General features: G+C 51.1%; 1 protein-coding gene across 2 annotated transcripts; it reads right to left on the bottom strand.

The window, feature by feature from the left end:
- Positions 1-2,201: 2,201 nt before the first annotated feature.
- HAS1 (hyaluronan synthase 1) lies at positions 2,202-13,998 on the bottom strand. 2 transcript variants are annotated; one of them, XM_075537521.1, is made up of 5 exons: positions 13,785-13,998; positions 11,382-12,083; positions 7,909-8,134; positions 7,185-7,317; positions 2,202-3,482 (listed from the first exon to the last, which is right to left on the bottom strand). In XM_075537521.1, exons 1-5 carry the CDS (start codon positions 13,791-13,793, stop codon positions 2,807-2,809), a joined length of 1,746 nt encoding a protein of 581 aa, XP_075393636.1. In that variant the 5' UTR covers positions 13,794-13,998; the 3' UTR covers positions 2,202-2,806. The 2 variants fall into 2 exon arrangements, with proteins under 2 accessions (XP_075393636.1, XP_075393637.1); XM_075537522.1 differs by having other exon boundaries at positions 11,382-12,080.
- Between the last annotated feature and the right edge of the window lie 447 nt (positions 13,999-14,445).

The raw sequence follows: 14,445 nt of genomic DNA, 5'->3' as shown, positions 1-14,445 counted from the left end.
CTCATGGTTAAAGCCATCGTGTGATATTTCTATTAAATTTAACTTAGCACCATTGAGTCTATTCCAATTTATAGCCACCCTATGCGGGCAGAGAACTCCCCCGGGGCTTACTTAAAAAAGCAGTTCTACCCTGCCCTATAGGGTCGCCTTGAGTTAGGATTGACCCGACATCAAAATCAGTAAGGATTTGTTACTTAGACCATATAACTCCAGGGGCGTTGTGTGTTCTGCGTTGCACTTCTAAACCTGAAATGCTGTGTTTGAAACACCATCCACTGATGGGAGAAAGATGAAGCCATCTGCTTCCATAAAGATGCACAGCCTTGGAACCCTGCAGGGTCTGGACAGCAGTGAGCTGGATTTGGTTTAGGAAGCAACAGCTGTCTGCTCAGAGATGGCGCCCGCGAGCCTGTACTGCGCGCATGCGCTCACCGTCCAAGAGAGGTCCCCGGACCGCTCCAGAGGCCGGACTGCGGCAGGACGCTGGAGAGCGACACGCAATCCAGGCAGGTGCACCGCTGTGTGTTATCCATTCCTAGCGTCCCCGTGGGGCAGAGTAAAATTTGCCCCGTGGGTTTTCCGAGGCTGTAAATATTTATAAAGCAGGAAGCCTTTCATCTGTCTCTCATGGAGCAACTGATGGTTTTGAACCGCCGACCTTGTGGTTTAAACAGCCCAATGCATAGCCCATGACAGCACCTGGGCTACTGTTGGTACACGTCACAAACCCCACTGGCAACAGGTTTGGTTGCTATGCAACACACAAACAGCCCTGGCGGTGGTTGCTGACCTGGTTGCAACCCCCGGAGTGAATTCAGGCTTCTGGCGCTAGGGCAGCGGTTCTCAACTTGTGGGTCGCAACCCCTTTGGGAGTCGAACAACCCTTTCGCAGGGGTTGCCTAAGACCATCGAAAAACACATATTCCCGATTGTTTTAGGAACCGAGACACCACTCCTCTATCCGTCTCCAGGCGGGTCCGCCCACATGCAGATATGCCCACATAGGACCGTGTGAAGACTGTTACACTATGCTTCAAGACAAAATTTCATTGATTTGTCATTAGAAAGAAGTATTTCACAATATATAATGACATTGTGTTTGTGATTCACCACAATGCTTTAATTATGTTCAGTTTGTAACAATGAAAATATATCTGCATATCAGTTAACTACATGACGATTCCTAACAGTAGCAAAGTTACAGTATTGAAGTAGCAACGAAAATAATGATATGGTTGAGGGTTACCACAACATGAGGAACTGTATTAAAGGGTCTCAGCATGAGGAAGGTTGAGAATAACTGGTCTAGGGTAAGACTTCCTGTGTGGGCTCAAGTGAAAGGTCTTTTAAGACTCACTTTGTGTGTGTGTGTGTGTGTGTGTGTGTGTGTGTGTGTGCGCGCGCGCACGCGTGTGTACATCTGGCACAATTCAATCTGAACATGCGCCAGAAGGTATATTGATTTCCTCTGTGGGAGGGGAGTGGGTGGGTTTCGGTGGACATTCTCCAAGACCCCTTTGGCATCAGCAGTGTGGATGGTAGCCTGTGGGAGGTGTCTAGGGTGGAAGCAGGGACCACTGATACCCAGATGGGTGCAGCCTGGAGACAAAGGTGGAAACGGAGCAGGTGAAGGCCAGCCGTTCTGGGTCTCATCTGAAGCCACAGTCAAAGGGCTGCAACACATCAACTTGGGGCATCGCAGGTTACAGACTGGGCTGCTAACTTCGAGGTCAGCTTCTTGAACCCACCAGCTGCTCCCTGGCAGAAAGGTGAAGCTTTCTACTCCCACAAAGATTTAGTCTCAGAAACTCACCCTAGGTGCGGGCGGGTGCAGTTGTTCTCTGTCCCTGGATGGCGTTGTAGTGACAGACTGGGCTGCTAGCCACAAGGTCGGCAGTTTGAAACCACCAGCGGCTCTTAAGGAGAAACATGAATCTTTTCTGCTGTCAAGAGTGACAGTCTTGGAACCCCACAGGAGTAGTTCCACCCTGTCCTAACGGGGTCTCCATGTGTCCGGGTCGACTCGATAGCCGTGAATTGTACATGAGTTGGAATGATATCGACGGAAGGAATTTGGAGTTTGGTGTGTGCGTGTGTGATTTTTAAAAATCAGTTTCTCTTGAGAAACTCTTAACAACGGTACTATACTCAACCGCCTCCGTTCTCAAAAAAAAAAAATCATTTACAGGAACAGAAAAGTCTCAGAAGAAAATAAATAACAGTTTTTATTATATCCCGATCACACAGTACAAATGGAGATTAAATAAGCACAAGAGGAACGTGGGCTGGGGGTGGGGCAGAATAGCATGCAGGAATCCCCTTTCTTCCTGCCCCTGAAGACCCCACGCCCTGATCAATAAATACCCATTCCCAGGGACCCAGTGGCCCGGACCCCAACTGTCCAGGGTGGGGAGGTTTGGGTTGCCCCCTCCCCTCGCATTTTCCTAGGCTGGAATCTTTACGCAAGGAGCCCAGGGGCACACTGGGTAAGAGCTAGACTGCTACCTGAGAGACTGTCGCTTGGAACCCATTAGCAGCGGCGGAAGGAAGACGTGGGGACCCACTTTCTTAAAGACTTACAAGCTTAGAAGCCCTGTGGGGGTGGAGGGCGGGGGCGGTGCTGCTCTGTCCTGCGCCACGAGTTGCCACGGCCTGCGCAGGCTGTTGGCATCTTTAGTAGAGTCCATCGCCACGGCGCCACCTTGGTGCCACCAAGGATCCCCCTCCGGCATTTCACCAAGCTGGGGAAAGTCCGGCATCTTCCCCCAACCCCCATCCCTAAGGTCTTCTCCAGCCCCGCCCCCATTTACACCTGGACCCGGTAGCCCCCGGAGCGCCGCCGGCAGAGCCTCCGCACGCCCACCCAGTACAGCGTCAGCATGACCAGCCAGTAGCCCAGGTAGGCGCCGGCGCCCGCGGCCAGGTGGCGGGCCTCGGCGGCGCGGGAGGGCCCGCTCCAGTCGGAGGTGGCCTCCTGGACCACGCTGCGCACCAGGCCTCCGAGCAGCAGCAGCGCCCACAGGGCCAGCGGCAGCACCGGCACGTAGTTGGCGGCCAGCTGGCGGCGGCCCGACGTGCCCCAGCCGCTCTGGTTCATGGTGGCGAGCGCCAGGAACTTGGCGGGCAGGAGGCCGCCCATGTAGAGGGGCGCGTAGAGCGAGAGCAGCACCATGCGCCCGCAGCCCCGCAGCCAGGCCGCGAAGGCCGCCTTGGCCAGCGCCACGCCCTGCACGCACAGCAGCACCCACAGCAGCGCCCAGGGGCGCCCCGCGTAGAAGAGCCGCAGCACCGTGGCCGCCACGAAGAAGGGGAAGAGGCCCGAGACCACGGCCTCGTAGGTCATCCAGGCGTGGTGCCGGTGCCACCACAGCGCGTTGTACAGCCACTCTCGGAAGTAGGACTTGGACCAGCGCGTCTGCTGGCTGAGCCAGCGCAGGAAGGAGGAGGGCGTCTCCGAGTAGCAGCGGGACCGCGAGGTGTACCTGCAGCGGGGTGGGAAGACGGGAGGAGAGGAGAAGGCATCTTCAGCTGGGCCATGCCCGGCGGAGGGGAGAGCTGGGTGCTGGGGCCGCAACCTTGGGGCTGCTTCACTGCAAGGTGGGCCTTTCGAGCCCACCAGCTGTTGCCCGGAAGAAAGAGGAGGCGATCTGCTTGGGTGAAGCTAGAGGAGCGCCTGGGACATAATACGGGATCGCTCTCTCTTCTACAGGGGCTCCATGACTCGGCAAAGACTCCCAGGCAGTGGGTTAGGATGTTTTGTCATTTAAAAAAAAAAAAAGGATTCTGGCACCAGAAATGGCTACTATGGGCTAGGGCTAGTTTCTTAACCTCTCTGAATCTCAGTTTTCTCCTGTGTAGAGTGGGGTTGGTCATGTCTCCCAGGCACCCTGGTGGCGTTGTGGTTACGAGTTGGGCTGCCTAGCCCTAAGGTTGGATGTTCAACACCACCTGATTGCTTGCTCAGTGGGAGAAAGCGCTATCCACTCCTATAAAGAGGGGGCCGAAAGAGGAGCTGATAGCAAGGGCTCAAGTAGAAAATGTTTTGGAAATGATGATGGCAACCTATGTACGAATATGCTCGATACAACTGGTGTCTGGGATGTTGTAAGAGCCCCCAATAAAATTATTTTTTTAAGCGTTACAATCTTGTAACCCACGGGGGTAGTTCTGCTCTGTCCTATGGGGTCGCTGATCGATGGCAGTTCCCCAGAGTCTCAGTGCCCAGCTGCTAACCCACAAACCAAGGTGTCAGGGGGTCAAGCGCACCAACCGACTGGACTGGAGGGAGAAAGATGCGTCAGGGGGCTTCCCGGGGATTACAGCCTGGGGAACTCTGGTGGGCAGTGGGACTCTGTCCCTGGACCATCGCGGGGGAGGAGGGGTGCTGTAACAGCACTACCCCGAGTGGTGGCTACCACCAGCAGTTTTATATACTCAGCGTCTCCCTCACTGCCATCAAGTCGATACCAGCTCCCAGTGACCCTCCAGGACAGAGCCAAGTTTTGGAGTCTCTTTAGGGACCTAGACGGCACCGTCTTTTCCCCGTTCATAGTCTGAAGGCTTGAAGCCTGTTCCCGATGGGAATTACCGCCTTACAGACGGGCTGGGTGGGCGCCGCACAGCGCCCCCAGTGGCGTGAGTTCTGCACTGGGCTGCTAACCACAAATTCAGGAGTTTGAAACCACCGCTAGGAGTTGGAATCAACCCGATGGCAAGACATTTGTTTTGTCGGTCACAGCGCCCTGGTGGTGCACTGCATTAGGCATTCGGGGCTGCTAGCCAAGCAGTTCGAACACAGCAGCTGCTCCTCAGGAGGATGGTGGTGACCTCTGCTTCGGTAAAGATTGGAAGGGTCTTGGAAACACGATGGAGGGGAATTAAGGGGGGCGCAGTTCTATTCTCTCATCTAATGTCTCTGTTTTATAGGGTCGCGAAGAGTCAGAATCAACTAGAAGACCAGGGTCTTGATTTCAGGGGAGAAGATTCCAAGAGCCAAAAAATGGCCATCTGGGTCTGGGCTCATTTCTTCCTTGCTTTTTCTCAGATGTAAAGTGAGGTCAATAATAGTTTCTGGGAGAAGCCCTGGCGGCTCAGTGGTGAAGGACCCCACTATCAATGTGCATTGTTCTAACCTGCTGGCAAAGCATGGTGGGGGGGAAGATATGGCAGTCTGCTCCCCTAGAGATCCCCAAGATACAACACACTGCCATCAAGTCAATTTCAACTCATAGCCACCCTATAGGACAGGGTAGAACTGCCCTTGTGGGTTTCTGAGACTGACGTTCTTTATGGGAGCAGTCTCTTCTTTCTCCCCAGGAGAGGCTGGTGGTTTCAACCTACTGACCTTGTGGTTAGCAACCCAAGCATAATGCACTATGCTGAAGACTACAGTCTCAGACACCCATGGGGCAGTTCTGTGGAGTAGATCAGACTGTTGCGACCCATGAGGTTTCACTGGCTGTTTTCAAGAGTAGATCTCTAAGCCTGTCGAGTGGGGAAGCACCGGTGAAACCAGGTCAGCATCAAACATCCCCTGACTGATGGGTAGAGGCTGCACAGGAAGCATGTTGCCTGGGGAATGAACAAATCCACGTCTCCTACATAGCCCTCTGCTACGGAGTACATTCCAACTCAACTATACATCTGTACGGGAGCAGAGAGCCTCGACTTTCTCCAAAGAAGCTACTGGTGGGTTTGAACAATCCACCTGACAGCAGGACAATGCTTACCGGACAGAACCACAGGGGCTCCTACATTGAAGTTGGGAATTCTACCACTGATCCACCACTGCCCCTTACTGGGAAGATACCATGCCAAAGCATCCAAGACCAGGTTAGGTCCTTGGCATCATGGAAGAAAGTTCTGGAGGTCACTTTCAGTAAAGATTACAGCCAAGAAAACCCTGTGTGCTAGTTCTACTCTATAACACATGAGGTCGACCATGAGTCAGAATCAACTTGATGGCAACAGTTCATTCTGTGGTTTCTTTTTCTTGTTTCTTTCTTTTAGGATTAGTATTTAATATGTGCGCAAGTGAATATTACCTACTATTTTTGCTATGACTAATACTATTACTATTGCAATTACTAATATTACTGTCTCTAGCACTCTTACTAATATTACCACTAATCTATTACAAATACCATTGCGATGACTCTTATTGGCAGCCCCGCGATGAGGAACAAGATTGACACGGTTCCTGCGTAGCCTCATCCATGTGGTAGAGCTTCACAAGGGAACCATGAAACTCCTTGCCTGTGGCCATGGCAGACATTACTAATCAATGCCGCAGACTTCCAGTCAAGTCACTCTAGGCCAGAATCTGCCCCCTCCCCATCCCCCTTTCTTTTAAAGTTTCTTGTGATTTAGGTGAAGGTTTAGAGAAAATGGGGTTCTAGTCAACAATTCAGGCCCATTTTGATTGATGACATTGATTACATTTCCCCACGATACAGCAGCACTCACCTCTATCCACCCTGATTCCCTAGCCTTTTGTGCCTTCTGGGCTTTCTCCCTGGGTAAATGCTGTCCTTTTGGTCTCCTCTGGTTCATTGTTCTATAGACCTGTCTATTATTTGACCCATTAAAAACAAAAAGTAAAACACCAAACTCACTGCCATTGAGTCAATGGGTCCAACTCAACTTTCCATAGTGCCCCCTATAGGACAGAGTTGAACTATCTCATGAGTTTCTGAGACTGTAACTTTAAAAAAAAAATCATTTTACTAGGGGCTCATTCAACTCTTATCATGATCCATCCATCCATTGTGTCAAGCATATTTGTACATGTGTTGCCATCATCAGTCTCAAAACATTTTCTTTCTACTTGAGCCCTTGGGATTTTTTCCCCCTCCCTCCCCAAGACTAACTCTTTATGGGAATAGAAAGCCTTGTCTTTTCCCGGTGGAGCTGCTGGTGGTTTCGAACTGCTGCCCTTGCAGATCGCGGTTCAATGCATAACCAGTAAGCCATCAGAGCTCTTGTGCTTGTTTGGCCCATTGGTTCAATGCAAATGCCACCTCAATGCCTTATGGGACCTTCCGCTCTCCCCTCATGTCTCCTTTGGCAGAGCCTCATGACACAGGAGTCAGTTCCTTTGGGTTTGAAGTAGTCTCAACCTGCATACACGCTCCTAGGGATCGTGGCCCCAGGACACACCTGAACACTGGGGCCCTTTGGCTTACTTGGTGGCGTAGCCCATGCTGAGCATGCGGTTGGTCAGGTGCCGGTCATCTCCAAAGGTACAATGTGTGCCCAAGAACTTCTGGTTGTACCAGGCCTCAAGGAACTGCTGCAGGAGGTTGTTCCTGTACAGACCTGCGTGGTAGAGGGAGTGCAGGAGCATCAGCGCTTGCTGTCGGTCACCAGCATCATTTCCAATCCTGTCCCCAACCCCTTCTTTGGTTCCAGTTCCGTCCCTTCCCATCTCAACCCCCTGCCAGGTCTATTACCAACCCCAGCCCCAAGGTCATTTCCAACCCCACATCTCCATTTTCCACCAATCCTGTTTCAAACTGTTCCCAACACAGTCCTTCACTCCACAGCCACTTTGACTGCAGATCCCCCCTCACTCTTTCCCCAGCCTCATATCCATTCTCAGCCCCATCCCCAACCTGTCCTCATCTATAACTCCATCTCCATCCCCCAGCCGACGCTGACGTGGACCTCGATCCTATTGCAGCCCTTTCTCAAAACCCTTTTCCAATCCCAACCCCAACCCCCATTGACATATTCTCTCCAATCCCATCCCTAAACCACAACCACAACCAAATACACCTCCATCTCCTCATCTTATTCTCATCCCGGGTCCTGCCTCAGCCCCACCTTTCCCCCAATTTCAACCACACCCCGGCTCCCCTTCTCACTCTCCACTCCATTCTGGGCCTCCCAAGACCTGGCCCTGCTCACCAAGGGGGCCACTGATGCAGGACACACAGTGGAAGTAGCTCTGACAAGCCCGCTCCACGTTGAAGGCCACCCAGTACCGCAAGCTGCTTAGGAAGCTGACCCAGGAGTCCAGGGGGTTCAGAATCCGCACATCGCCTCCTACAGCCCCCACCCGGGGGTCTTCATCCAGCACGTGCACCAGCTCCAGTAGTGCCATAGGGTCCAGCCTTGTGTCTGAGTCACAAACCTGTAGAACCAAAGGGACCAGGATCAGACCACTCTCCATTGTGTGGGGCTAGTGTTTGCAGGGAGGGCACCAGAGATGAGGAGCAGCTGAGACAGTGGCATAGTGGTTACAAGTTGGGCTGCCAACGGCAAGGGCAGCAGCCCCAAATGACCAGCCACTCCACGGGAGAGAGATGGGACTTCCTACGCCCATAAAGAGTTACAGTCTCGGAAACCCACTGGGCAGTTCCCCTCTGTTCCTATAGGGTCATTGTGAGTCAGCACTGACAGGATGGCATTAAGTTTGCATGAGTAATCACATCAGGACATGATCCCCCAGTCCTAAATCAACAGAACAATGACAAACAAGCAACACCACTGCCACTGAGTCGATTTCAACTCACTGTGACCCTATAGGGCAGAGTAGAACTGCTCCATATGTCCCCAAGACTGACAGCCACCCTGTGTAATAGCCCCCCTGGGGTGCGAGTGAGAGAAGCAACTGGCTTCTAACCACGAGAGCATGGCAAAAGTGACAGCATAGAATCCCATGATGATGTTGCTGTCCATGGAAAAGATGGAGTGATCTTGCAGATGTCATTAACGTCCCGAATGGTTCATTTTCAACAAATAAGAACAGTTCATCTTGAGTAGCCCTGAGCTCTTTAAAAGTAGATGGATGACGATAAAAGTCCCAAATCTGTTTGTAGCCTTCCCTTGTGGATTAAGTCTCCAATCAATCCTCTCTGACCACCGACTCGGGATGTGAATAGTCTTGCTCTCAGACAGAGTGAATTTGAAAATGGATTTAGGCAGATGTAAGTTAGCTTAAAATTTAACACCTTATCATTTGTTTTCCCTTTTGACTCCTTTTACATTCATTCTACTTTTTAAAATTTATTTTCTGCTCTCTTTTGAATTGAGGCTTTTCTGTGTGTGGTTCTTTTTTAGGAGGTGTGGAGTTTTTTTTGTGGGTGTATGTGTTATTTTGGGGAGAGAGGTATGATTTTTTTATATGAGATCCAGGATAGGTAAATCTATAGTGACAGCAACTACATCAAATTTTTTAGGGTTATGGCACGGGAGGTTGAGGGGAAGGAGGGTTGAAGGGGAGCTAATATTAATGAGCCCAAGAATGAAGAATGTGATATGAAATTGATCTGCATAATTATTTTGACGATATTGAAATCATTTAATTGTTCAATGTGTGAATAACATATCAATAAAACCTTTTTTTAAAAAGATAGAGTTTAGAAGTTAGGCACTCTCTCTAGCCTTGGAGAAGCAAGCTACCTTTTAAATTTAATTGTGTCATTGTTGTTGGGTTATTTGTTTGTATAATTTTCTGTATGTAGAACCCAGATTAGGTAAACTCACAGAGATAACAGGATCAATAGATTCAAAGGGACATGACAGGAGAGGCTGGCAGGAAATGGGAAGCTAGCAATGATGCGTACCCGGAAGAAGAAATGCCCTGGAATTAATGCCCCTGAATTGATGGTGGTGATGGTTGCACCACTCTTAGGGATGTGATTGAACGATTGAATGTATGCTATCTGGACTGTATGTGGGTGAAATTGTTAAGTATTAACAAACAAATTAAAATTAAAAAACAAATAAATCATTTAAAAAATAAACAAGTTACCACAAGTCCCTTTGGCTGTACAAGAAACGAGTTCTGCCAACAACACACACACTTGGAAGAGGCTCCCTGGACCAGCTCTAGCAAACACCTAAACTGAACAGAGAACTGCTAAGCTGTGTCCAAACTCCTAACCCCCAGGAGGTAGTAAATATGTGTTGCCTCATGCTGCCAGATTTATGATCATTTGTTACCCAGCCAGGGAGAACAAATATATTGCTTCGGTGAATTAACCTCTCAAATCAGTGGATGAATAAAGTATTAAGTGCCTCTATGGATGAAGTATCTAATTAGATGGATAAATGCATGAGCAAAAGCTCCACATTAAATGAAGAAAGGAAAGAATAGAAGGAGGAACAAATACATAGATCCCTACATTACAGGGCTGTGTGGACAAATAAATGATCTCTATATTATTTGGATAGACAAATGAGGGGAGATAGAATCTCTACATTGAATAATGTGTGAATTAATAAATGAACCAATGAGTCTCTATATTGAATGGATAGATCAGAGTTGATAGATGACTGATTGATGAAAAAAACTGCATTGGTTAGATGAATGAATGATAGAAAGAATACACAATGAATGCATGATTGGATTAAGTATATGCTTGAATGTAGATTTGATGGATGGATGGATGGATGGATGGATGGATGGGTGTGTGAATGGATAAATGAATGAGTGAAGGAAAAAATCTCTACACTGAATGGCTGGTCGAATAAGAGAATGAATAACTGTTGAATGGATGATGGATGGATGGGTTGGTGAGTAGATAGATGGAGGGAGTGAAAGGATGAGTGGAGGGCTGAATGGAATTTTTCCATGTTGATCATGTAGATAGATGGGTGGATAGACAGTGGATATATGGATGGATGATGCATGAATAGTAAGGGAAATCAAAACCAGATTTATTGCTATCTAGCCAATGCTGATTCATGGTCACCCTCTGTGAGTTTCCCAGACTGTAATTGTTTATGGGAGCAGAAAGCTCAGTCCTTCCCCAGAGGAGCTGCTGATGGTTCCCAACTGCTGGTCATGTGGATCACAGCCCGACGTGTAACCACTTCCTTGTAAGAGAAAGAAGAATCTCTATATTGAGGGGATGATTGAATAAATGAAGCTCTATTTTGAGTGGATGGTTGAGTGGATGGTTGAGTGGATGGATGGATGGATGGATGGATGGATGGATGGATGGATGGATGGATGGATGGGTGGATGAAAATAATCTCTACATTGGATAGAATGAGTGAATGACAGAAGCCAGAATCTCTAGTGAATGAGTGCTTGCATAAGCAGATGCATAAATCTCTATATCAGATGGAAGGATGGATGGATAGGTGGGTGAATGGATAAATGAATAAGTGAAGGAAAGAATCTCTACATTGAATGGTCAGTTGCATCTCTATCTTGAATAGATGGATGGATGAATGGATGGGTGGACATGGATGAGCAGCCAGATGACTAGCGAAATGGATGTATGGATGAATGAATGGATGGATGGAATAATCTCAGCATCTGAGGAAGAATGGATGAGAACCAGGAGGAGGTCGTGGGTGAATTTTAACATAGAAGCTGGATATAGAAGGATAGGGTCAGGTGTGCGCCAGGGGCCCCCTCCACTCACCTGCACGTAGTCCACCGAGTCGCCTAGAGCCTTGAAGGCTGTGTACATGACTTCGCGCTTGCCGCCCCAGCGCTGGGCCACGCACACACACCGGTGAGTCCTCACCAGCGCCTCCACCGCCAGACGCCCAGGGTCCTCAGCCTCCACTTCGCGGTAGGCGCCCGGCACCCCCGCCGCCGCCGGCTCCCAGGGTTGGTGGTAGTTGCCGTCCCACACGTAGGTGGCAGGGTCCTCGTCTGCGAAGACCTCGCGGAACATGTCCACCATGTAGAGGTCCTCGGGGCGGTTGCCGTCCACCACCATAAGCACGCGCAGACGCGCGCGCGGGTACTGCAGGGCGCGCGCGGACACCAGGCACTGGCGCAAGTAGGCGGGGTCCTCCTGGTACGCCGAGATGGTCAGCGCCACGCTGCGAGCCCCGGCCGCGTCCAGGGGCCCCCGCTTCGCCACGCGCCGCGCCGCCACTGCCACCCGCCGGTGCTCCAGGTAGGCGAAGAGGCTCTGCGCCACCAGGTGCGCTGAGAGGAAGGCTCCGTAGAGGCCGAAGGCCAAGAGGCCGTGGCGATCAGAGGCCAGCGGCACGCCAGCGGCATAGGCCCAGGTCATGAGGCCCAGGATGAGTAGGGCGAAGGTGATGGTCAGCACCCGCCGGGCCAGGCCTGAGCAGCTACGCGCTGCAGGGGTGGGCTTGGGCCCAGACTGCTGAGAACAGAGAAAGGAAGAAAGAATGAGGAAGCGTCCTCCTCCAGGAAGCCTTCCTGGTTATTTTCTTCCCTCAAACCAGTTCAAATCATCCCCCCATTTGGGTACAGAGGACTCTCTGGGTACTAGGACGTTATTTTTATTCATGAGAACAATTGTGGCCAACGGCTGTCTTGGTTTCAACTCTGACTCCTAGAACTGCCCCCAAGGGTTTCCCAAGCTGTAGATGTTTGCGCCCCAGTGACCCTATAGGACAGGTTAGAACTGCCCCTGTGGGTTTCTGAGACTGCAACCCTTGATGGAGTAGAAAGCCCTGCCCTCCTTCCATGGATCCACTGGTGGTTTGGAACTGCTGACCTTGTGGTTAGCAGCCCCATGCATAACCACTAGGCCACCAGGGCTCCTCGTCTGACATGCAGCTGGTCTATAATGGGTCAACTCCATGATAGGTTACCAAAAAAACCTTTACACACTGTGAGTACCTAACACAGAGAGAGCACATAGTGATAAGTCCATAATGGGGTCAAGTTGCCTACCCTAGATTATCAGCCAAGTGCAAACTATTCAAACTACCCTGGAGCCTTCCAATATCAAAATACAGATTGAGGATATGCAATTAAAATATAGTATCTGAATATCTACATATAACATCTGGATTGATATGCACAGTAATTGGACATTGGATTTCAAAGACTTTGAACCAGAAACACACACACAATTGAAATCTTTCAATTCAAGGAGTCCTGGCGGTACAGTGGATTAAGCGTCCGCCTGCTAACTGAGAGGTTGGTAGTTTCAGCCCACCCACCACTCTATGGATAAAAGATGTTATCAGTCTGTCTCTGTAAAGATTAAAAACCAACTGGCATCCGGTCAATTCCTACTCATCAAAACCCTGTAGGACAGAGTAAAGCTGCCTCTGTGGGTTTCAGAGACTGTACCTCTTTATGGGAGTAAAAAGTCTCCTCTTTCTCCTATGGAGAGTCTGGTGGGTTTGAACAGCCCGTTGTTGAGATTGTAACTCTCCTCGGAGTGGAAAGCCTCATCTTTCTCCCCTTAAGAGGCATAAAATTCTCACTCCCATGGAGTTGATGCCAACTCATAGGGAAGACGGGCCTTTCTACTCCAATAAAGAGGGACAGTCTCAGAAACCCACAGGGGTGGGAGGTGGGGCAGTTCTGTCTCTGGGAGTCTGAAGGGGCATGGTATGGGACAAGTAAAATGCAAATAAAATACAAAAGCCATTCACATGTGTCACCGGCAGATACAGCACTCAGTCTCTGCCCCCCACCCCATTCCACCCCCCAGCATACAGACACACTCAAATGTACAGCCTGATAACTAGGTGCACCAGCAAGGGCAGTTCACCTCTCCTGGGTATGTGCTCCCCCCTCCCACCACCCCCAGATGAGGCAAGCACACACTGAGGCTCCCGGGTACCTTCCCACACTGATGGCCAAGGTCACATCCTGAAGACCCTGACTCAGACCGACCCTGGGGCGCAGGTGGCCACAAGTCTTTCCACCCCCCATCCCCACCCTCTGGGCAGCCACCAGTGCTTACCCACTGCACTACCAGGGCTCCGAACACCCATGAAGTAGCGCACATGGGGCAGTCACAGGCACGCAGGCCCTCGAGTGCACGTGGTCACACAGTAGGCTGTACACACACACACCTGATACACACACACCTGATACACACCTGTCTCATCGCAGACGCTCCCCGGGACGCAGCGCTCTCCCGTTTGGCTTCTGGCGCTCTCTCCGAACCGGAGTCACTCTGTGGTGCGAGATCTACTTGGGGGGCGTCATTTGAAGGCCCGCGCGGGCGGGGGCGGGCGGAGGGCTGACGTCAGGACTGATCTGGGCCAGGGGGTTCTGAGGTCACAGCCACCAGGGTAGCTCCACCCGCTTCCCGCCACTGCCCCTCCCCTCTCCCTGCGCTCCCCTTCGCCCCAATTCCCCCCTTCCCTCCCAGGTCACCGCTCTGTGGATGTTGGCGGGGTGCTTCTCTCGTCACCCTAGCACACCCCTCGTTCCACTTTTTTTTGTTCCACCTTTCCATCGTCCTCGGCGTCTCTCGCTCCTTGACCTACCTGGCGTGTTTCTGCCCCCTCCTTCCCGCCCCCTGACGTCTCCCTCCTCCTTTCCTCCAGGTACCCTGCGTCTGTCCCATCCCTTCTCTTTCTCCGTCCGAAGCCGCTCGACCTCAGTGGTTTCTCCTCCGACCCTCCTCCTCTCTCCACTTTTCTGCACGTCTCTGGGTCTCCCACCTGCTCTTCACCCTTGGACCTCTCTCCCCACCTCCTCCCTGCCCCCGCCCCCCCCCTCCTGCCTTCCCCACTCTCTCCCCACCTCTGTCC

The sequence above is a fragment of the Tenrec ecaudatus genome, chromosome 18, assembly GCF_050624435.1.
Source record: "Tenrec ecaudatus isolate mTenEca1 chromosome 18, mTenEca1.hap1, whole genome shotgun sequence".
Taxonomy (NCBI): domain Eukaryota; kingdom Metazoa; phylum Chordata; class Mammalia; order Afrosoricida; family Tenrecidae; genus Tenrec; species Tenrec ecaudatus.
This window is presented reverse-complemented; position numbering and strand designations above follow the sequence as displayed.

What these genes read in the sequence shown, in the direction of transcription:
- HAS1 (XM_075537521.1), bottom strand. An exon ending in CTGCATCAGTGGCCCCCTTG is followed by an intron (nt 7,318 to 7,908) that starts GTGAGCAGGGCC and finishes TCTACCACGCAG; the next exon opens with GTCTGTACAGGAACAACCTC. An exon ending in AGCATGGGCTACGCCACCAA is followed by an intron (nt 3,483 to 7,184) that starts GTAAGCCAAAGG and finishes ACCCCGCTGCAG; the next exon opens with GTACACCTCGCGGTCCCGCT.